The sequence below is a fragment of the Pteropus vampyrus genome, unplaced genomic scaffold (assembly GCF_000151845.1).
Source record: "Pteropus vampyrus isolate Shadow unplaced genomic scaffold, Pvam_2.0 Scaffold41, whole genome shotgun sequence".
In the NCBI taxonomy this organism is placed as follows: Eukaryota; Metazoa; Chordata; class Mammalia; order Chiroptera; family Pteropodidae; genus Pteropus; species Pteropus vampyrus.
Window position 1 is genome coordinate 4,293,284 of NW_011888822.1, and position 27,895 is coordinate 4,321,178.

Here is a 27,895-nt window from a genome sequence, read left to right on the forward strand (position 1 = left end):
CCGCAGCGGCGCCTACGGCCGGAGGAAGGCGGCCCCGGCGCCGCCTCCACCTCGGCCGCCGCCTCAATGGCGACCGTCGGGGAGCGCAGGCCCCTGCCCAGTCCCGAAGCGATGCTGGGACAGTCGTGGAATCTGTGGGTCGAGGCTTCCAAACTTCCTGGGAAGGACGGTGAGTGTCCACGCCTTTCTCTCCCCGACGCCCCCGGCTTCCCAATCCTTCACCCATCTCCTCCCTCCCCCCACCTGCCCTCTCCTGTGACCAGCCCCCTCGGGGGTCAGAGATGCTATCGCTCGGTTGGGGAACGCAGAGGTGCCCGCACCTACTCCATGCGTGCGTGAGCGTGCGTCACACTCCCGGCCACTGACCTGCCTCTCCCCTCCTCCTGTGTGTGTGTATCTCCTAGGGACGGAGTTGGACGAAAGTTTCAAGGAGTTTGGGAAAAACCGTGAAGTCATGGGGCTCTGTCGTGAAGGTGAGTCTAGCTCCCTGAAGGAGTTTGTGCAAGCTCCGGGAAAGTTTCCTTGCCGGCTTCACCAGGGCGGGGTACTTTTGCCCACTCTACCCACTCCTCTCCGTGAGAGGATGCTGCCTGAGGAGAAAGAAACAGGAGGACAGAGAGAGCTTTTGGCAAATCTGGTTTCCGGGGACTTCCTGTGATGGAGAGCGTCCTGGAATCATTCAGTGGAGGCCTGGCCTGGTGCAGCATGAGCAGCATGGCTCAGTGATAAGCACTGGGCACCTGCACTGAGTTCAAGTTTGACCCCCTTTTGGAGAAACACCAGTGGAGGAAGGAATTCTCGACTTCAGAAAGCGTTTACACAAATGCTGTAGGGGCTGGGAAAGGAAACCTTGCCATCTGAAATTTTCCGCTGGTAATCAAAATTAATTTTGAACTTTAAAGATGATACTTTACCTGTGCAGCCTTATTTTTATGGAATTTAACTTACAAAAGTTCAACAGGATCATCACAACTGAAAAGCAGTTGGTCAGATTTTTTTGGGAGTTGCCAAGATGGGGGGAAGGGGAAGGCCAGAATTTTATATGGTGAAACAAGCCTTTAGTGCCCTAAAAGTGAAATCAGAGTCTAATTATTAGTCAGTTTTTAATAAAACTGGTAGAAGTTTTTTTAGGGAAATACCTGTAGTTACAGATGTGGCTCCAGACGAAAGTCAGGTCAGCTATATAGAAACTGTCAGACTTTTCCTTGAGATTTTCTTTTTCCTTAGTCAGCTTTGCCATCTATCTAATGCTTGTGCCAGTCTTGGACACACTGGTCAAAAGGGACTTCTGGAGGCCAGTCAACTTTAGATTCAGTTCAAGTTATTTTTTTCAGCAGAACTACGGACAAGGTATTGAGTAAAGTTTGGAATCCAAAATATTGAGTTTATATTCCCTTGTGCAATTTTATTTCTCACGTGTAGCCATTTATTTTGGCACAGTTATTGTCCGAGGCCAAAGAATAAGTAGAATTTTGGCAAGTAAAACATATTAAAACCCAGAGTTGGCTCATTGTTACTGTCTTCACATGTATTTCTTGTTTTTAGTGCCTGTCTTTTCACATTCACTGTTTTGGTTTTTTTGAATTGGCCACTTGTTGGCCTCTTGGCACTAGGAGAAAGAGTGATTCCATTGGCAGCTCTCTGAGAGCTTCCAATTGGAACAGATTATAGAGCAAATTAGTTGATTTTGAAAATGAGAATTGCTGTTTGAGAGCAAAGGAAAGAGAGGGAAAACACAGGACTTGCTGGCGATGTTGCAATAGGAAAAGTCAGTTGTTAGTCCGGTTTTATTGTTGAATTGGCAGCCTGCCTGGGCTTAAAAAATTAAAATCACTAGGTGGCAACTCTCATAGGAAGCAGTTGGAGTAGAGCTTTAGAGGACCTGACCTGCTCTTGTTCTTAGTTTTCATTCTCTGGGTGTGGATACGTTTCCCACAAAGGGTTTCTAAATCTGTGTGAAAACAGTGTGCTAATTATTGGTAATTTCCCTATAGAGGATGAGTAAGTATATTAGTGTTTCACTGGGCAACTTGGTCTGGACTGAGACCCAATTAATTTAGTGGCCTGGACCCGTTTTTGCTGTATTTGTTGTTTTCTGCTGGGACACATCCATTAGCAGGTTTTACCATGAAGCTCTAAGACCTCCTAACTACCTTCTTGATGCACAAAGGGGTCATGGATTTGGTTGTTTGCTTCAGAGTTATCAAATAATTAGTGATTGTTAGGGGTACCATTTTTTTAAGCTGCTCTAACCATTCAGAGGATGCTGAAGTGTGTCCCAGTCATCTGAAAGTCTGCCTGCCTGTTTCAAGTATAGACTGAAGTTTTTAATTCAGTTCTTGGTTCATGTGTGACTTTGTGGATTTTCTGGGACAGTTTAAAAATCCAGTCTTGAGAATATTCACTCAAACAGTGGGCCTTTATTTTTGTAACAAACAGCTTATATCAGGCTGCTTAAAAAATGAAAATACTTTTTAAAATTATCAAAAATTGTTAGACAATTATTCTTCGTCTTTGGTTACAATTATCTCTTACTAAGAAAAGATGTTTTGAAATTTCTAAATTTTTCTTGTCAATGAGATTAAATTGACAAGATAAGTAGATAAGTTGATCATATGAGTAAAGTACTACAAGTCAAAAATTCTCCATCTTGGAATATATCTAGGAATATGGACTAGACTTCTTGAATACTCTTCTAGCTCATGATTGAGGACCTAGGGGTTAGAAACCTGGGTGTGAGAGAAGGTTGCTTGACCTTGAATTAATTCACCTATCAGAATCTCTTTGTAAAGGAAATAGTAATACCTATTTCCCAAGGTGGTTGTAGGGGTTGAAATTAAATTAGATAACATATTGAAAATGACTCTATGTATTAATATCTTTCAGCCCTTTCAACTGATAATCTGAGACCTGATGTCCTAATTTGATATTTATCTAGGTCAAGAGTTTATAACCTGGGACTTGAATGGGCTTCAGGGGGGGGTCATAATTCCCTTAAAATTATATGCAAACTGATATGTGTGTCCCCTGAAATTGTATGCAAAATGGTATGTATGTGCAGAGCAGGTGTCCATAGCTTCTTTTGGATTCTCAAGGATGCGTCACATATCTCTACTCCCCAAATTCAAAACTGCTGAAATCTCTGTCGTCTTTTCTCTCTTTTTCCTCTTGTAGCTTATTTGTCTAATTTCCTCATGGCAAGACTGCCCAAGGGTTAATGCTATGGGAATGGTTGGACTTCCTAATTTATATGGAAGTGAGATTATTTGTGGTTTAGCTGATATATCATTCCTTCTTCCTATTAGCATAGATAGGCAGATGTTAAGGTTAAAATTTCAGGTGTTTTTCGGAGGTCAGTCTATTTTTCATCTGCTTTTATTGCCTTGTTTGCTTTGTTCTATAATTTGTAATATTGATTGCACAGTTGATTTTAGTAGAAAAACATTGACAATATAGTTTGACTTCTTTCAAATGATTAACCTCAGAAGACAAATTACTCTTTTTCCAGGTGATTTGTGAAATTTTAGAGTTCACAAAATTATGTTTAGATGAAATTAATATGAATAACTGATTAAGATTTCTGTATTAGTACCTGAACATATTAAGAGGCTTTACAAAGGAAAACATTAAATACTTTAATTTCATAGCAAATTTTAAAAAATATATGGTGTTCCTGTGGGAGTTAAAAGTATAATTGGAAAATGACATTTTCTTTGGGATGCCATCCCTACCTTCTCTTAAGCCTGTTGTACAATATCAAAGTACCCTGTCCTTTTCCTTTCTCTAAACACTGTATTACCATGTGAAAGCATGTATTATGTGATGGCCTTTCATTAGAGTGTAAACTCCCAGAGGACAGGTGCATGGCTGATTGAGAGATATTTAGTTCGTTCACAGTTTGTGCTCAGTAAATATTTGCCAAAAAAATGAATGAATTGGGCTCTCAGTGAAATTGAACTGAGTCACTCAAAGATGAGGGTGTCAAGTGACCAATTTTCCACTGTGTTGTGACTCTTAAAAAAAAACCAAAAAACAAAACACCTATTTTGTGTATTCGTAGGGAGGTGAGCTTTATGGCCCCAGGGGAGTCCAGCAGCTGTCTTTCAGCACTACCTATTGCGCTGTCCAGAGTTTAGCACTCCATTTACACCTTCCAGAAAGAGTGCAGACAGGACAGCACCTCTCTTATCTCTGATATTTAGGCAAGGGAGTAGGATGGCAACCCAGTAAGATATCCACACTCGATGACAAGTGATTTTTCTGTCATAGCAGGGACATAATCGAGCCTAGGGCAAGATGAAAAAGAGGCTAGTTGACACCTACCAGCAGCTAGATTTAAAAAAAAAGAAAAAAAAAAGACAGACTAGGGTAGTGGGTAGCCTCATTCAAGACAGAGTCAACATAACAATACTACCTTTTTCTTTCCTAAGGAAGAAAGTAGTTTATAGTTAACTGAAAACTATTAAGTAGATGTTTGTGTTAAGTGCTGTTAAAGTTAGCTACATTATAGGCATAAAACCCTCTCCCTGAAGTAAAGAGCATTTTTATTTTTCTCTAGGGTTTCTCTCGTGTTCCCCACCACGCCCTAGCTTTTCTTATGGACAGTTTGAAATACACAAAAGTAGAGAAAATATTTTAATGAGCCAGCCCCCTTGTATTCATCATACAGTTTAAACAGCTGGGTCATGGCACAATTGTATCATCTCTGCCCCACTCTCCACACTGAATTAGCTTGAGGCGTGTCCCAGACATCATATCATTTCTTTTTTTCTTTTTTTATGTTTCCATAGACTTCAGCTCATCTCTTGCAAAATGGAGTATTAAAGTGCTCTGGTGCCTTCTTTCGAGGCAAGCCACGCTGCCATTTTTGATCTTCACCATGAGTGTATGTAAGGGTTCTGCAGGTGGCAGTGCTTGCAGTCTGCCTACATCTCAAGTGGTGATCAAAACTAAGCCTCAGACAGGAATAGTGAAATCCAAGTTCACTGCATCAGAATCACATTAACCTGTTTCACATTTGGCCCGAGAATACACACTGGAGGCGCTTGTGGCTGCAGCGTTTACCCTGAGATAACTCATGGATTACAGCCCAAACCCAAGTTTGCCACAAAATATCTCACTTTTATCATTTTCGCACCACTCTACATCAATAGTCTTTGGAAACAAATGACGTTATTCTATTTATAGCATTGTTTTAGTAGTATTTCCATTTACAAAATATAGTAAATCTCGATCACTAATGTCAAATCCTGGAAAACGTGGCATTCTTATGCATGGCGTTAACACGGTTCTGAAACAGTTGTTAGCTGAAGATTCATGATGAATCTGATTTATGTATACATTTCTGTTACATTAGGATTAGAAACAAGTATTTCTGTTTAGAAATAACTCCAAGAACATTTTTTATATTTTCACTTTGAAAACTAGTTAGATTTGCATCAGCCTCAAAGAGCGTGTTCATATAAAATTAATGCCGAGCTGCATTTTTTTTCTAAACAGGAAATGGGTTAATACACATTTAAGGAGGACTGAGGTGATTTGGTTGTAGGTGGCCCACACTTGAGCTTCCCTGAATGAGTGTAGGGCTGCAGTGATGGGGCAGCATCATTCCTGACAATTCCTGTGTATAATTCTCGACTTGTAAAGTCTGCGTTAACCCAGGAGTGAAAGAGCCCCTACAGACCTGAAGAGACACTCACTTTTACAGCAGGGAGTCTTTCTCCTGATTGTGGCATTTTAGCTATTTTAATGCAAAGTAAAGCCTGTGGGTCAAATCCTGCCTGCAGACTAGCTGAGAATGGTTTTTACATTATTAAATGGTTAAAATAAAAAGTCAAAAAAGACGATTACTTCATAACATATGAAAGATATAGGAAATTCAGATGTCAGTGTTCATAATTAACTTTTTAGTGGAACGTAGCCACTGTCATTCATTTACTTACTGTCTGTGGCTGCTATCTCCATACGGTGGATAGCAGAGTTGAGTAGGTGCAGCAGAGACCATATAGCCCCAAGTCCAAAACTTACTCTCTGGCTCTTTATAAAAAAAAAAAGTTTGCTATCTCTGTTGTAATGGATCCCTCGGTTAATAAAAGGAAAATCATTCTACAGATTATGATTCCAGTACTTCTTGAACTTTCTGTTTTGATAGGGTGAATCTTCACAGTAGTAAAATTCACTATTCTTAAAGCGAAAGTTTATTCAATATTGAAGAAATATGTTAAGCTAGAAAGAAATACATAGAGAGAGAAATGTTTTTGTGTAAGAAGGTACCTATCTTTGTTCGCTTTTGTCATTCACTACCACTTTTCTAGGGCATATACCTGTTTCAGGGCAATTCAAATACAGAGCATCAACAGAGCTGTTACTGTCCCAACTTGCAAGAGCCCTGGACTGTGAGGATGTTGCTTAGCTTCTGCTAAGCTCCTGGATGGTATGTAAATATTCCAGTGAAAGAATCTATAACTTTTATAGGATATTCAGAAGGTTACCTAAAATTCTACAGAATTTCTGCCCTTTAGCTGGCTTAGAGAAGTCGAAACCCTGTCGGAGGTCTTGAGAATTATGAAATGGATTCACCAGGAAACAAATCTGCATTTTGATTGATGAGGAGGGCATATAATGTCCTTAGATCCCATATCTTTACAATTTTGTTCTTGCTAAAAAGTATGATGCCTGGTGCAATCCATGCTGAATTAATTGCTCAACCCTTAAGGCTTTGCAGTTACTGGAAACCATGCAAGTTACCTATAATAGAATAGGGTTTTGAAGCTGTATTCCATTTAGTTTTGATTGGTTCTGGTAAACTCTAATCTCAGGAGAGAGGCATAAAGAATTTATGCAACATTATTGAGTATGGCCCACATCTTATGTGGTCTTATTTCTTCCTTAGAAGGACATTCTGCTTTCTCATGTCCACATCTTACAATGTTCCTGAATGTACGTGGACATCTCAAGTTTGGTGAGAAATTTTACTCTTTGCCAGCACAAGTTTTACCTTATGTAATTTTCACAGCAATTCTTTGATTTAGGTATTACCATTATCTCCATTTTACCTAGGGGGAAATTGAGACTCAAAGAAGTAAGGTACTTCACTAAGATCACAAAGCATGGAAGAAGCCCTGTAACCCAAATCTGCCTAATCCACAGCCCACATATTTAACCCTCTGCTGTGCCAAGCCTATTTTAGAATATGCGTCTGCTTCTCATGAGCTGGAGCAGGTTGCTATGACCTTTGTTTTCTTTATCCTTGGCTGGAAATACTGATCTTTAACAAAAAATTTTTTAAATAAAAATATCAGAGCCTTTTCCTTGCTGTGTCCTACAGCAGTCTATATGTTGTATTTAGCAGTTACAAATAGAAAATCTGTTGAGGGGGAGGGGAAGCATGCAGTTTGCATTAGAAATAATTGGCTTTTTAAAAAAGATTAAATGAAAGCTAAGGTTATAGCAGATAGCAAACAATCATCTGGGATTTGTGCCATTAAAAAAAAAATCTTTTAAAAAAGGAGAAGTGAAATTTCGCTATTTAAATAGCATTTCAGCACAAGATTGCTTTTAATCACATTGATATTCAAAGTTTATGGCAGTGTGTCTAATAAATGTGCCCCTCTGATTATTAAAATATTTTTTTGATTGAAGTTCTAAGGAGAAAAAGAAGCTTATTAGTAGACTTAACAGTTGGAGTTACTGTACTTTTGAGAGAAAGGCAGAAGATTACATTTATATTCATCTTGTACAACAGGGATTATTATAAATGAGCAAGAGAAGGAGAAGAATGGTTTTTGCATTTCAGGCACTCATGACATAAAACTAGATTAAGTGTTCTTGTTCCTCATGTAATAAAGACCATGCTAACATCAAATGTTTTTCCTCTTATATATAAGCTTATGGCAAGAGAAAAGTAATAGTTCATTATTAACTAGATTCACAATCTTAAAACAGAAAATATTCCCCTCCCGGGCTATTCAGATGTTTTCCACAATCCTGAACTTTAGTAGGGGGGTGGGAGGGGAGGGGGAGAGACATGAATCAGAAAAAGAAGAAAAATGCTTGTAGTCAGTGATCCTTAGGTTTTTATACTTTAAGCCAGAAACTTTCTGCAGTAAACTGGAGACCAAACATAGGGTTGCTAGCATTTTATAATATACAAAATTTGACACATATATAATTCCTACCACCATAAAAGTATGAAGACCATTGTTTTGGCATAAAGGACAGTCCTTTAAATTTGAAGAAAGTTTAGGTTTAGGAAGGACATTGCATTGCCTCGTTTAATCAGCTTTCCAAAGCATCTTCCATGTAACCCTGCTTCTTTGTGCTGTTAGTAGATGTTATACAGAAAAGGTGTTCCATGTGGTAAGGCTACAAAGGACAACTTAATGAGGAAGGCAGTACTGGGAACTCCAGTTCTGGAGTTAAACAAACTTAAGTTCATATCTCATCTCCAGTGGATAAATAACTTGAGAAAAATTCCATAGCTTTGCTATGCCTCAGTTAACTTACCTGTAAAATGGGAATAATGGTGGTACCACATAGTGGTTGGGAGGATTAAATGGTATAATGCAGGCTCAGCACTTTGTACAGTGAGTGTCTAGCAGAGTAACTGTTCAAGAGATGTTAGTTGCTAATTTTTTAAAAATTTTTATCAGAGAATACAGTGTCATGAGCATGCCTCTAATCAAGTGTCAGCCAGGATTCTCAGGGAAACAGCAGGAAGTGAAATGCCAGTTTCATGTAGCAGACAATATGTAGATAGAGAGAGGAAACCTCAGCGTGCTCAAGATAATAGAACCCTAGTTTCAAGCTTTCTTGGACTTAGTAAAAATGAGAAGTGGGTGTTGACATTTCTTATTTCCTCCTTTAGTCTTCACTTTTGACTTGCAGGGAGAAGCCCAATGTGGGTATTTACTTTCCCCTGCTTGTAACAGTTATTTGCGCTTGCTCCTGCTCTGGCAGCCTGTAGTTTGTTTCTTTAGATAGCTTCTTGTAATGTTTTACAAACTTTTTTTCTGAGCAAGAAAGGTAAATTATAGCCAACAGAATAAAGTTATTCTCACTAAGTTGGGAATTGGATCAGAGATAACTGAGGCTACTACTTATATGATTTTATGTATGTGTGGTGGTAGTTACAGGGGGTTTTCTGCCTGGTGAGAGAATTTAGAAAATTGCCTTTCAATTCTTGGAAATTTACATTTTAACTTGAAGCAGTTCTCAATTTAAGTTACTTTGTTCTCTTTGGAAACTATATAGACAGATATGTTTAATCAGAAAAAACATTAATATTATTATTATTAAAGTTAATACATATTCATTGTAAAGATTTTATTAATAATGGAAGTATGGAATATGAAAGCCATCATTCTCTATAATCCCACTCTGTACCAATTTTAAATCTTCAATTACAGGACTTGGACTTGGGGCATTCCATACTTAATCAAGGACACCCATGTAACACTTTGAGCATTTATTGACAGGCAGGACTCAAACCTGCCAGCTTCATCACTTCCGGACAAGATTCATACTCTGTCTGTCATTGGGCAGGACTCGGGATAATTTGTCTAGTGTGGTTCCTGCCATGAGAATCTTTTGGCTGTTTTGCATTAATTCATTTAGCTTTTATCCCACAAAACTTTGGCAGGCACACTCTCTGTGCCTCTTGCTGGGCTAGAGTCCAAGAGTACAACTGCAAACAAGGTAAAAAGGTAAAACACTGACCCCCAAGTCAGGCATTTCATTAGCAAATACTTATGGAGTTACTCGCTAAATGCCAGGTTCTCTGATGGGCATTGGGGATAGAGTGACACAAGTCAGAAAGAGCCCCTGCCCTTTAGTGAAGCGAGAGATGGTAAATACACAAACATTTTTCAAGGACTTTGAGTGCTGTTAAGTCAATAAAATAGGCTAATGAGTTAAGAGTGGGGGGAGGGTTCTAACAAACATGATCAGGAAGGCTTTTCTGAGAATTTAACATTTAAGCTGAGATATGAATGATGAGAGAAAAGTGACCACTGGATCATCTGGAAGGAGGGGAAAGTGGTCACTTTCCTGAGGCCATGTTCAGGAATTTGGCTTTATCCTAACTAATGGGAGCCAACTGGTAGGGAGGGGTAGCTTCAGCTGGGGAATGGTCTGATCTGTGGTGAATGGATTGGGGAGAGGGTATAAGGACCCAAAGACTAGGTGAGAGGTAATGGTGACTTAGATCCTGTTGATGGCAGTGGCAATGCAGAGAGGTTGTCCTGTTAAGAGAGTTTTGGAGGTAGAGGTGACATGATTTAGTAAAGAACTGGATGTAGATGAGAGAGAGAAGTAAAGATTGGGATCTGAGACTTAAGTGCCCAGTGGTACCATTTAATAAGCTGAGGAATGGCAGAGAATGTAGAGACTCGGGGTCAGGAGCTCTGTTTTGGGACACACTGTGTTTGATATTGGGCATTCATGTGCAGCTGTGGAGTCGGTAGTTGAGTGTACAGTCTGGAGTTTGGTGAAACAGCCTGGGCTGGAGACACCAGGTGAATTTTCTTCATCAACGTACAGAGAGCATGGAAAGCTGTGGAATGGGGTGAGTTCCTCTAAGGTGCAAGTGTCAGTAAAGAACAGAAAGCCAGGGGCTTAGCCCTCATTGAGGGAGTGGGGCGGTGTGGGGGAATCTGCAGAAGGGGTGAGGAATCTCCAGTGACACAGGGAAACCAGGTGAGTGTGGTGGTGCAGAATTTGAGAGAAAAAAACACTTTAAGTGAGGAGTGATTGCCTGTGTCAGATGCTGCTGTGAAATAGAGTAAAGCCAGGCCAGGGAATTGCTCTCTGGCTTTAGCAGTGTAGAGGTCATAAATGACCTTAATCAGGAGAGTTGGAGAGACAGACGCCTGATTAGAAGAGGCTGTAAGAACTGGAGCTGAGGAAATAGAGTAGGGCAAGTGTAGGTAAATCTTCAAAGGGTTTAGCTTTGAAAGAGAATGGAGAAATGAGGCAGTAGCAGGATGGGGGCATGGATAAAAGGAATGAAGGGAAGGTTTATTTTATTTTGTTATGTTTATTTCATTTATTTTATATAGGGCATGTTTGTTTGCCACTGGAAATGATCTAGGAGTGAGGTATAATTGAGCACATGTGAGAAAATGGATAATCACAAGGATATCTTGATTTGGGGAAGGGGATAGGACTCAGAGCCCAAGTGAATGTGTCAGTTTTGGATAGAGTCAGAGACTTCCTTCTGTTGTAATGAGAGGAAAAGCATACGGGTCAGTTGCAGGTAGAGTTGGGATATTGTGGGAAGATAAGGTACGTAGTTCTTTCCCATCATTTTCCCCTTTGCCTACTGACAGTGAGAGAAGTTAGGAGGTCATTACTTGAGAGAGGGTAGGAGGAAGAATTTTGTCTTTTTCTCCAAACAGATAGAGAGGGATAGCCAAGTAAACAGGCTGTCGTGTATCTTTTGGAGGTCTTCCAGTACAATTAGAAGAAAATTCAAATTTCCCAGTAAGGCCTGCTAGACCTTGAATGGTGATAGTGTGAGCCCAGAAAATCAGGAATCTCAACAACTTGAAGTAGAGTGCTCTCAGAGTACAGGATGGGGACAGCTACTCACGGGAGGTGATGGGGAAAATTGGAGCTTTTGTTAGGCCTTGATGGATGAGTCAGCCGGTGTGATATGGGAGCAACTTCTGAGGTGGGGACATATCTGGGGATGTGGAGGTGAGGGAACCCTAGAACTTGGCTGTAACCTTGTGGGGCGGGGGTGAGTAGTGGAAGGGCAGGAGATGAAGCTCGATGCAGCAGAAGGCAAGTCATTATGAAAAGAAGTTTGTGCTTTGTCCAGAGGGTGGGCTTTGGATGATCACCATGGTAGTAGTGTAGAAATTAAATTGGTGGTGGACAGAGTTGAAGTTGCAGGCCAGTGGGGCATGTAGCCTGCCTCCTTGATGTGAAATCCTCAGGAGTCTAGGTAATAACTGAGGAAGTGAGGATTGTTTCTTTCTGATAAAACTTGTTAATGGTGTTTGTTGCATTCATTTATTTTGCATTCATTCTGCTTGTTTGCATTCATTTACTCTGTACAAATTGTTCTAATTTTAAGGAAAACGGCAAACATTCTAGAACTGCCTTCATAGAGCTTCTATTTCAGTCGGGGAAACAGGCAACAATTTTAAAAGAAAAGTGAAATATATGTTAGGTGGTGAGTGTTCTGGAGAAAAATAAAGGGTAGAAGAATATAATTTAAAATAGGGTGAGAAAGTTTTCTGAACCAAGACTTGTAGGATATGAAGGCATGAGCCATATGGATATCCTGAAGGAGCTTAAGGCAGAAGGGATAGCAAACCCACAGGCTCTGGTGAGAGAGGATCCAGGATTGTCTGAAGAACATCAAGGGGGCCAGGGTGGCTGGAGAAGTGTGAGTAGGGAGAAGGTAGTAGAAGTCAGACGCTGAGGGACTAAGGGTTTGGAAGTGAGCTGAGGAGGCAGATCAAATACGGCCTTATAGCCCATTGAAAATCCACATCACTTTACTGCGTCTCACAGGCTCTGCTCATTCTGGTCTCTGCCCAGTTCTTCATCCTTGTCACCATCCATTTTCCCCTTTGCCTACTGTGCCTCAAGCATGCTGGCCTCCTTCCAGTTCCTCTGGCACAATGGGCTCTTTCCCACTTCTAAACCTTTGCATACGCTGTTCTCTCTACCTGGACTCGAAGTATCACCTTCTTAAAGGAGTCCTCCATATCACCATATTTTGCTCTGTAGCCCTTATCAAAAGTTATTCATTAATATCTTGTGTCAATATAAAGCAAGCCATCACTCTTGCTAAGATGTGTCATTACTGTTAGATTTTTGGTTTAAATGCCAGATAGAAGGAATCATGAAAAGTTTTTATATATGTCTTGATTAAATTTGCAAAACTAACCTGGAGGAGAAAAACAGTATAGATTACTCACTAATGATATTCTTTGGCTTTTTTGAGGGGGAGGGTTGGTAGTGTTCACTGCAATGTCATTTCATTCCCTGTTGTATGTAAATTTCATAGGGCATGTTTCCCGTGTTCAAGCACCCACTTTTTGGATGAGTAACAATATGCTGTTAAAAGAGAAATGGTTTTGGTTTTGGAATAACAGATATGTACGAATAAATGACAGTGTGCCTCATGACCTCTGTTACATCATCGGGGTTTTCTTTCCCAAGATAAACTCTGCTTTCTTTCAGTCTCTGAATAGGAAATTTATTTTCTCTCTTCCCTTCATTCCTGTTTTAGGCCTTTTTCTGTCTACTCTGATGAACTACTATACTGGAAACAGGCTCAGAGTTTACGGTAGATTTTGTGTGCTATACTTTCTTTTCCTCTTATCTTACTTAGCTCCATATCTGATGAGCTTTTCATTGTAAACTGGCAGCTGCAGTGACTATTTCTTTCAAAGATCTTGTGTTTGGTAGATGATTTCTTAAAAGTTGGCTGTTGCTAAAAATAATCTGTGTTGTGTGAGTTTATATTCTATCTATGAATTATAGATTTCTCATTTAAGAGGTAGTTGTGCAAGGATAACAAATAAAACAGTTTTTTTAATCATTTAAAAACCAAACCATCCAGATAGAGTAATAAAGTTGGCAAGCATAAATATTCATCAAGTGCCAGGTAAGTAGAAATTTCACAAATATCTTCTTTTTTCCTCACTAGTAATTCTAAAATAAAAACATTGCTCCTTAAATACAGGATTTTGATAGATGGCATTTAAGAATTATGAAAACATGTCAAATCCGGATAGCTATGTGGTTTATATACCCATTTTGTTAATAATGGAAAAATGCTTTTAAAAAGTATTTGAGAACTTGAAAAATTAAGCATCTTCGCCAATACCTGGTAGTAAGTAATAGTAATAATAGTAGCTCTCATTATTTGAGCACTCCCTACATGTCAGGCACTGTACTAAGAGCTTTACATGGATTGCCTCACTTAATCCTTAATATAGTATTGCGAAGCAGATACTTAGGTTATCCCCATTTTAAAGACGAGAAAAGTGAGTCTCAGGAAAGTTAACTTGCCCCAAATCACACAGCTTATAAGTGGCAAAGCTGGAATTTTTGTCTGGCAGACCCAAAGCCAGATAGTTCCATGATTTATCGAGTAAAGTGGCTAATTTCTGCTTGTTCAGCTATCATTTATGAGGGAATGCTTGGAATAGGCTTTAATTTATTGGTAAACAGGTAGAGTATCAACGTACATTCCAGAGAGCAGTTTAAAATTAAGGAAGTTGCTTGTTTGGTGTTTTAGGGAATAGCAGCAGCAGTGAAGTTCTGGTAAGGAGAGTGAGAGTATTATCTGAGAACTTTGGACTTAAAACCTTGAATGGAGGGATGTGCACACATGTGTGAGACTATGCAAAGATTCATTTAAAATCCATAGTGTATGTAATTTGTAGAATATGGGGTGGAGAAATGGTTAACTCTAAAAAAGCAAATCCTAATAGTTTGTTAGCTGAAACAGATAGAGATAACTTAGAAAGGGCATGTATGCTTTAGGACAGTATCTTCAGCTGATACAGTCTTTTATAATAATGCACAGAGATACTTGTAATCCAAAGATTATCCAGGAGTCATTCTTTTTAAAAATCGAAGTCACTGTATTTTACTATCTCATTCAACAAACCATGTTCTGGTTGATATTTAGTAACTAAGTTGCTTGATATGACCTCTCATTCTTTTTTCCCCATCTTTGCTTGTCTTGGTGTTTCCCAAAAGGGAAATACGTTACAACAACAATAGAACTTTCTATCAGATATTTTTCTTTGCTTTGATTGTATTGCATTGCTGTGGTCTTGCCCACGTGTGACAGGACTGGCATAAGGCAAGTGGGAGTTTGCTTGAAGGCCAGGCCTGCCTGTTCTTCCTAGCTGCACAAACCCCTCCCAGCATCCTGTCTTTGCTCTGCACACAGTGAATTCACACTGCCTGTTGTTGGTGAATTGACTGATAAGTAATGGAAAGATGATTGAGAGGCTCCCCATCCATCCACAGGGACTGGGAATTACCTCAATAACTGTTCACAGGAATTTAGGGTTTTAAAATGGTTATGACTAAATTGGACATAATTGGTTTAAAAAAACAACAACAGGGAAAATAGGTCTTTATATATATTGTAATGGTTTTCAAATAGTGCTGAATACTTTGAGAGGTCAGACTTTAATGCTTGATTTCTGTAAAATTTAGCATCCCTTATTCAGAGACAGCTTTTCCTTCCATTTTAAAAGATAACACATTTTTATTTTTATTTCCAAATCTCCAGTAAATTTTAAGTGCTGTCAGTTTTATAAAAAGGTAATTAGGGAATGAGTAGGAAATATGTCTTACAAGTGGTTGGTTTGGCATCATCGCTCAAGTTCCTATTTGCCTGATGAAAATATCTTGTAATAAGATCTCTTTGTGTGTAGCCCCTCCACAGCTTTCCCTGGAAAGCCTTGGCCATAATTATTGTCTATATCTGGGCACTGTCAAATGAAGAGAGGAGCCAGAGTGGAAGACAGCCACCTGATCTTTTTCACATCCCACAATTTACAATTTGGGGTAGGTTCTAACATACCCCTATTGCCTAAGGGTTTTTATACCAAGTTTTAAGACACTTGGCGGATGGCTGTTTCTGTGGAGACGAAAGAGCTTGCTCGTGTGTTGATTTTGTTAAATATAGTTATTGGGGGGTTAGGGAGCTGGGTGGAAAAGGTAAAGGAATGAAGTACAAATTAGTAGTTACAAAACAGTCAGGAATGTAGAGTACAGCATAGGGAATATAGTAAATATTGTAATGGCTATATGTAGTGCTAGATGGGTACTAGAGTAATCAGGAGGATCACTCCATAAATGACATAAATGTCTAACCATTGTACTATATACCTGAAATTAATATGAAATACACATATACATATATACATAGACATACATATATATATATGTATATATACTGAGTACCATATGGGGCATGAGAAAGTATGAGCAGTGCTGTTTCAGAGAACTGCTAAGGAATTAAATGCAACACAGAGGTCTAGAAGAGGTACCTTAAAGCTGGAATCAGTGGCATATATGGTAGTGGAAGGTCTAACTTCTTGTTTCCACTGATCTTCTTACTATTACTTATAAGTACTCTCTTGAAAATGTGGAAAGGGAAACATAAAGCAGTTATTACTGAAAATTGTAACAGCTTTGATAAAGATTTTGTGAGCAATAACTGTGGGATACCCATGTGTGGTATCTATGCTAATAGGGCAGCGGTCCCCAGCCTTTTTGGCACCGGAGACTGGAGCTTCTATGAAAATTGAATACCTGATGATCTGAGTTGGAGCTAAGATCGTGATGCTAGTGCTGAGGAGTGGCTGCAAATACAGATGAAAGTTTTGCTCGCTTGCCTGCTCCTCACCTCCTGCTGTGCAGCCTGGTTCCTAACAAGTCACAGACCGGTACTGGTCCTTGGCCAGGGGTTTGGGGACCCCTGTTATTGGGTGTCTGTCCTTGACTAGGGTTCAAGGAAGGAAGAGCCCCTGAAGACCAGAGAGGGCGCTCATGGACTTTCTCTTGCTGCAGAAAGCAAGCCAAGTCCCTGGCCTGTGAGGCTATGAAGTGGGGCTGACCCAGTGTTCCCTATTCCTCAAGGCCTTTTTGCAGTCTCTTCAGAAAGAAGGTACATCATTGCCACTTTGTTTTGTTTTGTTTTTGGCTTTCTTTTCAATGCTCTTGCCTGTATTTCTTCTGGTTTACGTGATCTCCTTTGTATACCCATACCCTCTTTAAATTGCCCCCCTACCCCTCTAACTCTTAACTTCAGGAAAAGAGTTCACATTAAATTCTGCTCTCTCTATCTTTTTTTAAAATTTTATTATTAGTTTCAAGTATACAGTACATTGATTAGACATTTATATAGTTTATGAAATGATCCCCCCGATTGCTTTCTCTCTACACTTAGCCATTACATTACTGTTAACTGCCCAAGCCGTGTTCCCCATCCCCATGACCATCTATCAACTACTAATTTGTACTTCTTTAACCCTTCACCCCATTCTCATAGCCCCGCAAACCCTCTCCCCTCTGGCCATCACCAGATTGTCCTCTATGTTCGTGAGTTTGTTTTTGATTAGTTTCTTCCTTTCGTTCCTTAAATTTTGCATATAAGTGAAATCATATGGTATTTATCTTTCTCTGACTTATTTCACTCAGCATAACAGCCTCTAGGTCCATCTGTGTTGTTGCAAATGGTAGGATTTCATTTTTTTAATGGCTGAGTAATATTCCATTGTATATATGAACCATAATTTCTTTGTCCAGTCATCTGTTGATGGGCATTTAGGTTGCTTCCATATCTTGGCTAATTGTAAATAGTGCTGCCATGAACATAGGGGTGCATAGATCTTGATGAATTATTGTTTTGGTTTTCTTTGGATAAATACCCAAAAGTGCAACTGCTGGGTCAAAAGGTATACTCTTGCTCTCTTTTAATGTCCCCCACCTCATGTCACAACACGGATAATAGATGTAAATTGTGACTGTGATAAACCTACGTCAAAAGAAAGAAAAGCCTCAAGTGCAGAAGTGGGAGTAGATACATGAAGAGCTAAAGCACGGGTTTTGAAATCAGGGATTCTCAAACTAGGTTTATTTGAGTCGTAAGAGGTCCTTGAACCCTTTCATGAATACATACAAAATCGTATCTTATTTGCATAGTACAGTTTTCTAGGGGGAGAGAATATACTTTTCAACAGATATTCAAAGGCCTTTATGACCCAGTAGTGTTCAGCACCACCAGTGAAAATACCCAGTCTTTTTTTAGATAGTAGCAAGTCTCTGTTGTTATTTTATTTGTAATTAAAGCAGGTTTTTTTCTTTTGTTCAAGTTCCCATATTCAAGATTTTTTTTTAAATTTTCTACTTGGTTTCTAAAGTTTCTGTTTTGCTTAATACTTTCACAGCAATATTATTTTTTATAATTTTCATTAGTAACATGTAGTATTCTGGCTGCATTAAAGGTTAAGAGTCATAAGTGGGCCAGCCTGAGAAAACAACCATTTTTTGTCATAGTGATACCTTGTGAACTTGCATCCTTTCAGATAGGCGAAAAGTTCAATACTATCTGAAGTTTTGTAACTGGACCTGTTTATAAATTAAGGACAGATAAAGGACAGAGTTAGGACATGAGGTAGCAGCTGGGGTGATCTTTCTGAAACTCACATCTAATAGTATTAATTGCTTAAATGACTTGCCCATGTTTAACTGACTTCACTGATTCCCATTGCCATTAGGGTAAAGCTTAAACTACTTAATGTGGCTGATGGACAAGGTTCTATTTGCCCGAGGCACCAGAACTCCTTAGCTCCTCCCTTCAAGTTATATGCTGTCCCTATGCAGGCAGGGACAATAGCCCTTTTCTCCAGACAACCTCCCCTGCTCTCTTTTTTCTCCCTAAACGCCCTTCCCCAACAGAGAGAAAATTAACCCTTGTCTCTTAAGTGCCAACTTCAACATTAGTTCTTTCAGGCAGCCTTCCTGGGCCTCTGGTCAGGCTTTATTTCTGCATCATGCTTTTTCTGTTAAGCCTAGGAGGCTTTCACATGTCATTGCATGTAGCTCAACCTAAGTTTTTGTAAACTACTGCATAGTATTTTTATATTATGAATATTATGATGGTTGTTTAAACTCGACCTCTGTGGATGAATATTTAGGCTGTTGGCACTTTGCTGCTTTTAACTGTGCTACAGTTAACATACTTTTACAAGTTTCTTACCACTAGTGAAATTTTGTCTGCTGTTTATTTTGTAAATAAACAGACAAATGGAGGTTATATTTAATTAGATAATACCAAAGTTCCCTCCAGAAAGTCTTTTCAAATGTTAGAGGTCCATCTAGGTGACAGAAAAGTATTGCAATGGCTTGGGGCACAGTTCCTTTCTCTGTCTCTTCTTAATGTACTGGCAGGATCCAGCTTTTTTCCCTGTCTTCCTACTCCCTAAGTTTTGGGCTGTTTGAAATTGCATTCTTCTGTCCTGTAGAAACTTAGAGCCCTGTGATTTGAAAATGCAGTCTGACTTTCAAAGTGTTGTTGTTAAAAGAAGAATTAATTATATGCTTCTTTGTTACATTAATGTTCTTCATCTGAGAATCACAGAGTACCTAGAATATTCGCTCTTTAATCTACACAAAATCTGGGGTAAAATTTTTTGCCACCCTATTGTTGACTTTCCTTGTCTACTCTGCAAGCGCTGGCCTCCAGTCTCAAACAAAGGCAAAAGCTGTTTTCTACTTCCCTGGAAAAAGTCCACAATGAGTGAACTGTACATCTCATAACAGGATTTGGAGTTGAATAATGAACAGAATATCGACTATAGTCTCAGTTACCTTTCTTTTACAGAAAGAGAGGAAATTAATTTCCCTGTGACTGGTAAACTCCCTTGACCTCCCTCTTTATAAAATTATATTATTTATTGAGTCTTGAAATAAACTTGTGCAAAGTAGTTTTTATGTTAAATCACCTTTCTGGAGAGGGGGTAATGGCTCTTACTGAAGGAATAATAAACTTGATGCCTCATAGGTACCTACTGGAAGGAGTGGCTGAAGTTTAGTTACTTTTGGGAAGAGAATTCTCAGAGAAAAAATTCCCTGGTTCTTGGGGGGCTGTTTTTATTTTTGTTTATATTTATGAAAACCGTTCTTTGAACAATGGATAGAGAAATTAGAAATCAGTCATCCTATTTATACACCTCTTTCCAGAGGTCAAGATGGGATGGGGGAGCACTGCGAAAGAGATGGTCTATGTGAGAGGCAGAAAGGGAATGCTTTTGGATGGGAACTGAGGTAAGAGGGGGTGAAACGAAGAGTATTATGTCCTGGTGACTCAGTTTTTAAGTACTTCCTCTCTGGGTTCCTGTAATCACACCAAGAGGTTTTTTTGCAGGGTGTTAATTCTTGTGGCAGAGCAGCATTGCATTTCCTGGGTTATGATCCCTGCTTCTTCACTTCCCTGCTGACCTTGGGCATTTATTTAATACCTCCTAGCCTCAGTTTCCTCACTAGTTGGAGGGCATATATTAGAGTAGTGTTTCTCCCATAGAGCCATTTTGAGAGTGCTTTAATTAATGCAAGGTTTCTCAAGCTCAATGTTACCAACATTTGGGACCAGATAATTTCTTTTTGTGGGGAAATGTCCTGTACATTGTAGGATATTTAGCAGCATCTCTGGCCTTTATCATTGGATGCCAGTAGCACCACCCCCTCCAGTTGTTATAATCAAAAATGTCTCCAAACATTGTCAGTGTCCCCTGGGGTTCAGTGCATAATTGCCCCCAGTTGAGAACCACCCCTTTAATGTATGTGAAGCCCTACACTCTGTGCTTGGCATATAGAAAGATTCTTCAGTATCTGCACAGGGAAGGTGCTTCATAAATGTTTGAATGAATGAATGAATGTTGCTATTTTGCTATTGAAAGAGTGCTAGCTCCTTCCTTAGAAATCATATTATGGAGGAGATCCCTTATTGAGATTCTTTATGGCACGACAGTAACTATTTTGGGTGGCTACCAGGAGGAGTACTCCCTCTCCATCTGAGTTTACTGATGTGCAGCAGCACCTATAAAGTGCCAGAGTAGTTATTACTGTCCAACTTTAATTCCAAGATGCTTTTTTTTCTCGTTTCAATATTTTTGAAATCAGAATGGATTATAAAGTTGAAGGGTATGTTATTTTATTCTCCAAATGCTGATATTGACACACACTTGATGGCAGCTTTGAAATTAAAGAATATGGTATTTCTGTGAATGTTTGGACTTTGCAAATGGAGCGGAAGCTGTTTTTGGGCAAAGACTGTCTTACCATGTTGTTTTTTCCCAGTACTCAGCACAGTACTTCAAAACATACTGTCTCAAACATTCGAACAACCTGCACTTTCCAGTGTTCTGTTATGATATCCTTAAACTGCCTTTTGTATGGTACATCCCTTTAATACAGCTTGGGATGAAAAACATTGCAGTCTTTCACATGATGTCAGTAACGACAGTGTATTTTTAGTAGTCCCTGTTTTGCTCTTTCCATAGTGTGTTTGAGTGGATTTGACTGTTTTACTGCATTTTGTTCACTATAAAGATGAGTGTACAGTACAAACTAGTTTTCTGATACTGGTGACAAAGAAATATATGTCTCAGACTTTTACAGGAGGGCTGTATCATAAGTGCTTGTAACTTATGCAAATTATACTGTATGATGGCACAAAAGAGAAAAATAGTGTAGCTAATTTCACCAATTATTCAATGTATATTATTGCCCTGAAATTTGCTTGAAATGGGACGTATGAATCATCTAAGATTAAGTTCCATGAGGACAGGATATTGCTCACTGCCATTTCTGCAGCATCTTAAAAGATTGTTTTGAACATAGTATACACACAAATAATTATGAGATATTGATTCCTTTCCCTTTATTTGGTCTCAGTTCCCTCAAGTATCTCAGTGTAAGCATCTCATTATCCTGTGATTCTGGTGTTTAATTAAATGGATTTTTTTTTTATACAGTAAGGCCCCTAAACAAGCCAACTATTTTATCTGTTAGAAACAGCCATCTGTTATAACATCAGTGACACATCTGGTTGTGTAGGACTTACTGGTTGGGCTCCATGTGGTGTCTGAGAAATTTTCAAGAATGATTTCAGCTGACTTTAAAAACTAACCAACTGAATTCTCTCTTAAACTGGAATTCTGTCAAAATCTAGACAGATGAAAATCATTGGGCATGCAGAAAGCTATGGCGTCAATTGTATTTTAGGTGGGCTTAAGCTGATCACAAGACTATTGTGTTTGCCTTTGAAGTACTAGAAATATATCCCTGGAGACTGAGTGTCAAAGGTCTAATTAGAAATTTTGTGATTTGTGGTATTGATAACAGGACCCTAGTAATCTTTTTGACTTTCTCACATGTGGTTTTGTGTAGGAAAGTAAGGGACTGCCTGTTAGGTAGGTTCTAGGTAAATATTTGTTAATTGATTCATCTCAGATCTAACATAATAGAAGATATGAAAGTCTATCTTGATTTTTCTTCATCTGTGATTCTACTCAGTCTGTACTCCATGCCTTTGACTGGTTGGTCACTTTTCCAGTCTGCTTTCCATCCTGATGGAATATTCATGCTAAAATAAAGAATAGAAACATCATCACCTTCTGATGACCTTAATCTGATTTTCAAGTGTCCTCCAACTGAAACCCATTTAAAGAAAGGCAACAGGCCCCACGATAAGAAATCTTTAAAAGGAGAGTGGAAATGTTCCCGCTTTAGCCTAGTGTAATTATTTTTGCTGTTCAGTTGCATAGGCAGGCTGCCAGAAGATACGGGGTACAAATTAATTAACCAACTGTTTGCAGAGATATGGCCATGTCATTACTGATAAGCACAGATGTAAATAAGGCAGTGTGTCAGCTGTTTTCTGTAACAAGAGAGGACAGAAATCTGTTAACTAAAATAAAATAGACCAAAGGCTTAGTTGGGGGAAAAGTATAGTTTGTTAGTTTCCATTTATTAGCACATCAAGTTCTTTTCTCTGTTAAGTGATTTCTGATATGTTGAATGGGGAGAGAAAGTATGGTTTATCATGTTAGTCTTTTAAAAATATAGTTGAATGCTGTGTACATCAATTGAGCATATTTAGATCCCACTCCCGCTCACTAAAATCATTTCCAATATAAATTTTTATACACCATAATTTATTAGGCCAATGGTGAATTTTAAGTAGTAGTGTGTATAGTATGTATAAAGTAATGTATGTGAATAGTTTTGTCCAGACAAGAGTCTTAAACAATTTTTATAACCTAAGAAGCTGTTTCAATTTTGCAAGGATCTTTGAATCTTTGTATTTTTGGTTTACTCTTCCCCAGAGATGACACTGTGAGGACTTAGTAAATACTTTTTAAAGAAAGGAATGAAGCTCTGTGACCAGTGACAGGTCATTGCATGCTGGTTAGGGACTAGTATCTGGAGTCAACTAGATTTAACCTTTAACCCCAGCCCTACCTTTTACCAGCTGTGTGATCTTGGGCCAGTTACTTAATCTTTCCACGCCTATTTCCTCATTTGTAAACTTGGGCTAATAATAGTACCTATACTACAGAGTTGTTGTAAGGATTACATAACATAAAGCAGATAAAGTACTTAGTACATTGGCCCAGTAAGTTCTCAATAAATGTTTGACATTGTGGCTGTTGTTGTTGTATTGTATTTTAGACATTTGCCTGACCTTTTACTTTAGAAGCACTCAAAAAAACTAAACAAACAAACAACTGGGGAGAAATGAATGTTTAACTTGAGGCATCACTCTAAACTGTGGCTGTGGAGGGTGTTGTCTGCCAACCACATCTGTTTGCATATGGTTGTGGTGAGTGAGCTTTGAGTACCTTGTTCAAGTATGTCCACCTGTTTCCCCCGGAAGGACAGGAGTGAAACTGCAGTGTCTGAAGTAAAACTGAGATAAGAGAATGCATAAAACTTTCTTGTGAAAGTATTACCCGTTAGGTCTTCTAGTTATTGAAACAGAAATGAGCAAATGAGCTAACAGTTGAAACAAACTTGAAATGCTCTACTATTTCCTCGTGGTAATAAACTGTACCTAAGATGTTTAAACAGAAAAGGCCTTTGTAACATTAAGAGAGATTAGGAGTAGAATTAATTAACCAGCAGTCAGCACTCCTCTTTTCCCCCACTTAGTATTTCCTTACAAATCTATTATCCCTCCCCAAACACAACCAGAAAAAGCAACTGTACAAGTGAATTTTGTGCATGAAGCAAGGCCTAACAGTAATGATTACAGAACTAAAAAGTACAATATTCAGAGAAGTCAGTGTCAAGACCAGAAAAATTTAAAAAAACCCATTCCCAGCTGTTTCCAAGGTCTAACCAAGTGCTGTCAACTAGGAGGCACTCAAGTATTTATGGAATGGGTGGAGGCATGAACAAATCTGACTGATTTGAGTTGTTTTCTCAGGCATCAATGAGAACATTAAGTTGACATGTGTATGAGTGCAACAGAATCTTTTTGGGCACAGAGAAGATTTATCTTTATTTTTATTGTAACTTCTCTTTAAATAAAGCTGCCTTTAGAGAAAGCTTTAATTCACTTGAGTGTAAGCACTAAGTAGTTTCAGACATTTATTCATGGTTCTTGTCATTCTTAGAACCATATTTTTAATTCCTGGCTGTCTTTGAATTATTGACACTTAGTACATATGCCTTGCCTATTTTTTGTTGTTTTGTTTTGTTTTCCATATGGAGGAAATAATGTTTTAGAACTTCATTTATAAAGCATTTCTCGAAAATTAGAGGAGAGTCTTCAAGATGATAGCTTCCTTGGTATCTTCTTGGAAATCTCAGAGGCACCTAGATTTCAAATGTCCCAGTGTACGTTCCTTATTCTCAGACTTGGCATTCTTCCAGGATTTCTTTTCAGAGATTGGTACCACCTATCTATCCTGTTCTGCAGGACAGAGAACTTAGCATCATTCTCTGTACCACCCTTGTATCCAGGCCTTTACCAAGTTATGTCAACATTTCCTTCTAAATAGCTGAATTTTTTCTCTGCCACCCTCAAGTCCAACCTACCCTGTATCTCTCACCTGTACTATTACAAACACCAACTGGCCTTCTCACTTCTTCTTTTGAGCCACAAATCTTTCTTCTTCATACTGCAGTCTGAGTAATGTTGAAAATAACGACGACGACAACAACAATAATAATAATAATAAAAGTCTGATGATATTATTCTCCATTATAATACTTCAGTAAACATTTCCAAATGGCAGAGTAAGGACCTCCAAAAATCTTCTCTATAAAAGCAATGAGAACACTGGCAAGAGTTTCAAAATTAACATTTTCAGAATCCTGAAGATTAAAGGCTTGAAGGATCTGTTGAACATTTATACAAGAAAAATTACTGAATCTCCATAAATACAACAAACTCTGTGGTATTTTAAGTCTTCCTTTTTTCAACCCCCACATCCCCCATCCCCAGCTCCGCAGTAACTTTTCACAGCTTACAACTTGTGGTAGCTGTGAAAAACAGCAGCCTAGAAGCTACCAGAGGGGACAGAATAGGTTTGGAGGTCCCACAAAGCCCTACCTCCAGAAAATTGTCACTTTGAACTGTATGGTAGCTCCCTAAAAATCTCCATTCTCAGGACTTCTCTATTTGCGCTGGCTCAAAGCTCACTCTGTGCTTCATCTCTAGGATGTTTATAAAAAAAAAATTAGCGACAATTATTGAACATCAAAAATGTCTGAGGTAGTGATACCAGTTGAGGCTAACAGGAGGATAACCAAAAAAACTAAATAGGAAACACTGGGGGCTTGTGTCAACTGGGGGCTTGTGTCAACTAGGGGCTTGAAGGAATTCCAACATTCCTGGGAATCTAAAAAATCACATGCATATGTAGGGCTGTACACATGTCCAGGAATAACCTGAAAAAAGCCCTATTTCTCACCTTTGGTTGACCTTGAGGCTCTGTGCAAACAGAAAGTGAAGGCTAAAGCAGAGTTGTGAACTGCTTGCTAGTGCATTGACGGCATGCCCCAACATAAACACAGAGCCCCTCAGGAAAGGCTAGGAAACTTACTGGTTCAAGATATTTAAGGAAGTCCCTGTATAGTAATTAGCTAACCAAGCAGAGACCTGACTTAACCCAACGAAGAATACAGAGTTTACACAAGTACCGAGTAAATAACTAAACAAAAAGGACAAAAGACTTAATATGTATAGAAAAAAGGCAAAATCATAGATATAAATCCTAGCGTATAAGTAATTAACATTAAATGTAAATAGACTAAACACTAATCAGCAAGCAGAAATTAGCAGAATGGGTTAAATAAGATTATGATCCAACAATATGGTATCAACAAGAGACATACTTCAAATACAAAGTCAGAAACGTTAAAAGTTAATAGGAAAGATATACCATACAATAATTAAAAGAAAGCTAAAGTGGCTATACAGTTATAAAGGTACACACACCTAAGCTAACAACAAAACTTTAAAATACATGATGCAAAAAACTAACAGTGAAAGGAGAAATAGCCAATTCAACAATAATAGTAGGAGACTTCAATCTCTCACTGTCAAGAATAGATACAACATCCAGGCAGAAGATTAAGAAGAATATAGAAGATTTGGAAATCATAAACCAACTAGACCTAACCAGCAACAGCAGAATACACATTCTTCTCAAGTGTACGTGAAATACTCTCTAGGATCATATGTTAGGCCGTAATAAAATAAGCCTCAATAAATATGAAAGAGTGAAAATTACACAAGTACAAAGTACTTTCTCTAAGCATAATGGAGCAAAATTAGAAATTAACAGAAGGAAATTCTGGAAATTCACAAAAATGTGGAAACTAAACAACACACTCCTAATTAAGCAGTGGGTCAAAGAAGAAATCACAAGAGAAATTAGAATACTTTAAAATTAATGAAAATGAAACACAACATACCAAAGCAATATCTAAGGGAAAACTTACTGCTGTAAATAGCTATATTAAAAAGTAAGAATGATCTCAAATAACCTTCTACCTTAAGAAGCTAAAAAAAGTAAACACAAAGCAAGCAGAAGGAAAATAAACATTAACATGGAAATAGATGAACTAGAAAATAGAAAAACTTTAGAGAAAATCAGTGGAACCAAAAGTTGATACTTTGATAAGAACAGAGTACTTTGATAAAATTGACAAACCTTTAGCTAATTTTACCATAGTATTCATATTACTAAAATCAAATTAAATAGGTGACATTGTGACCAATCTTACAGAAATACGGTTATAAGGGAATACTGTGAATAATATGCCAACACATAATGTGTAACCTAGGTGAAATGGGCAAATTCTTAGACACTGCCAAACTAGCAAAACTGACTCAAGAATTAGAAAAATCTAAATAGACCTAATACAAGAATTTGACTTAGTAACTTTGTAACTTCCCACAAAGAGAAGCCCAGGTCCATATGGCTTCCCTGGTGAATTTTACTAAATGTGTTAAGAATTAGCACTCAGGCTACACAAACTTTTCTAAAAAATAGGAAAGAAGAGCACACTTCTCAACTTATTCTATGAGGCTATTAACCTGATAGAAAAACCAGGGACATCACAATAATTGAAAACTACTGACCAATATACTCAGTCTATTTTATACAGTATACATTGATTCTGTAATGTACAGTATACTAACTATACATTTGAACAAGATACATTGAGCAAATACACTCAATATAAATTTGTTAGATGGGTTTGGAAAAGCCTGGATTACTATGATATGAATAATTTCTCAAATATTGGTAACATTATTCACGTTTCAGTCCACATTGTATGATGTATTATTTTAAGCACTTCTCAAACATAGAAATCATCTGAGAATCTTTATTAAAGAGAATCTGGTCGACGGCCATGCCACCCTGAACATGCCCAATCTCTTCTGACCTTGGAAGCTAAACAGGGTCAGGCCTGGTTAGTACTTGGATGGTAGACTACCTTGGAATACCAGGTGCTGTAGGCGTTTAAAAAAAAAAAAAAGAAAGAAACGTAAAGAGATTCTGAAATGGTAGATGTGGTTCAGGGCTTGAAATTCAGTAATTCTAACCAGGTTCTTGGCGATAGAGAGGTTATTGATGCATGACCATGCTTCAAGCAGCAAGGCTTTGTTTTGAGGACGAACATAGAGTTGTGTACACCTTCCTTTTCACTGTGACCATTAAGATAGGAGACCTAAAGAGTACTTTTTTCTCTGGCTTGAGGAATCTGAGCCAAACTCAAGACACTTACTACACTTTCATTATCTGTTAAAAGTCCTGAACCTTGTGGGACGTTTTTAGTAAGACATTTAGAGATTTTACAAATATGAGAGAGCCTATTATGTATA

At 38.4% G+C, this 27,895-nt stretch overlaps 1 protein-coding gene and 1 pseudogene across 2 annotated transcripts in view; both read left to right on the forward strand.

Moving 5' to 3' along the window:
* The first annotated feature begins 6 nt into the window (after nucleotides 1-6).
* ATXN7 (ataxin 7) overlaps nucleotides 7-27,895 on the forward strand; it is an 84,746-nt gene continuing 56,857 nt past the window's right edge. The window contains exons 1-2 of one of the 2 annotated variants that reach the window (XM_011358454.2): nucleotides 7-169; nucleotides 405-473. In XM_011358454.2, coding sequence (XP_011356756.1) covers nucleotides 67-169; nucleotides 405-473 — 172 coding nt within the window. In that variant the 5' untranslated portion in view covers nucleotides 7-66. Of the gene's footprint in view, nucleotides 170-404; nucleotides 474-6,840; nucleotides 6,962-27,895 lie in introns of those variants that run through there. The other variant, XM_023529682.1, reaches the window with a different exon arrangement.
* On the forward strand, nucleotides 27,414-27,532 carry LOC111738658 (annotated as a pseudogene).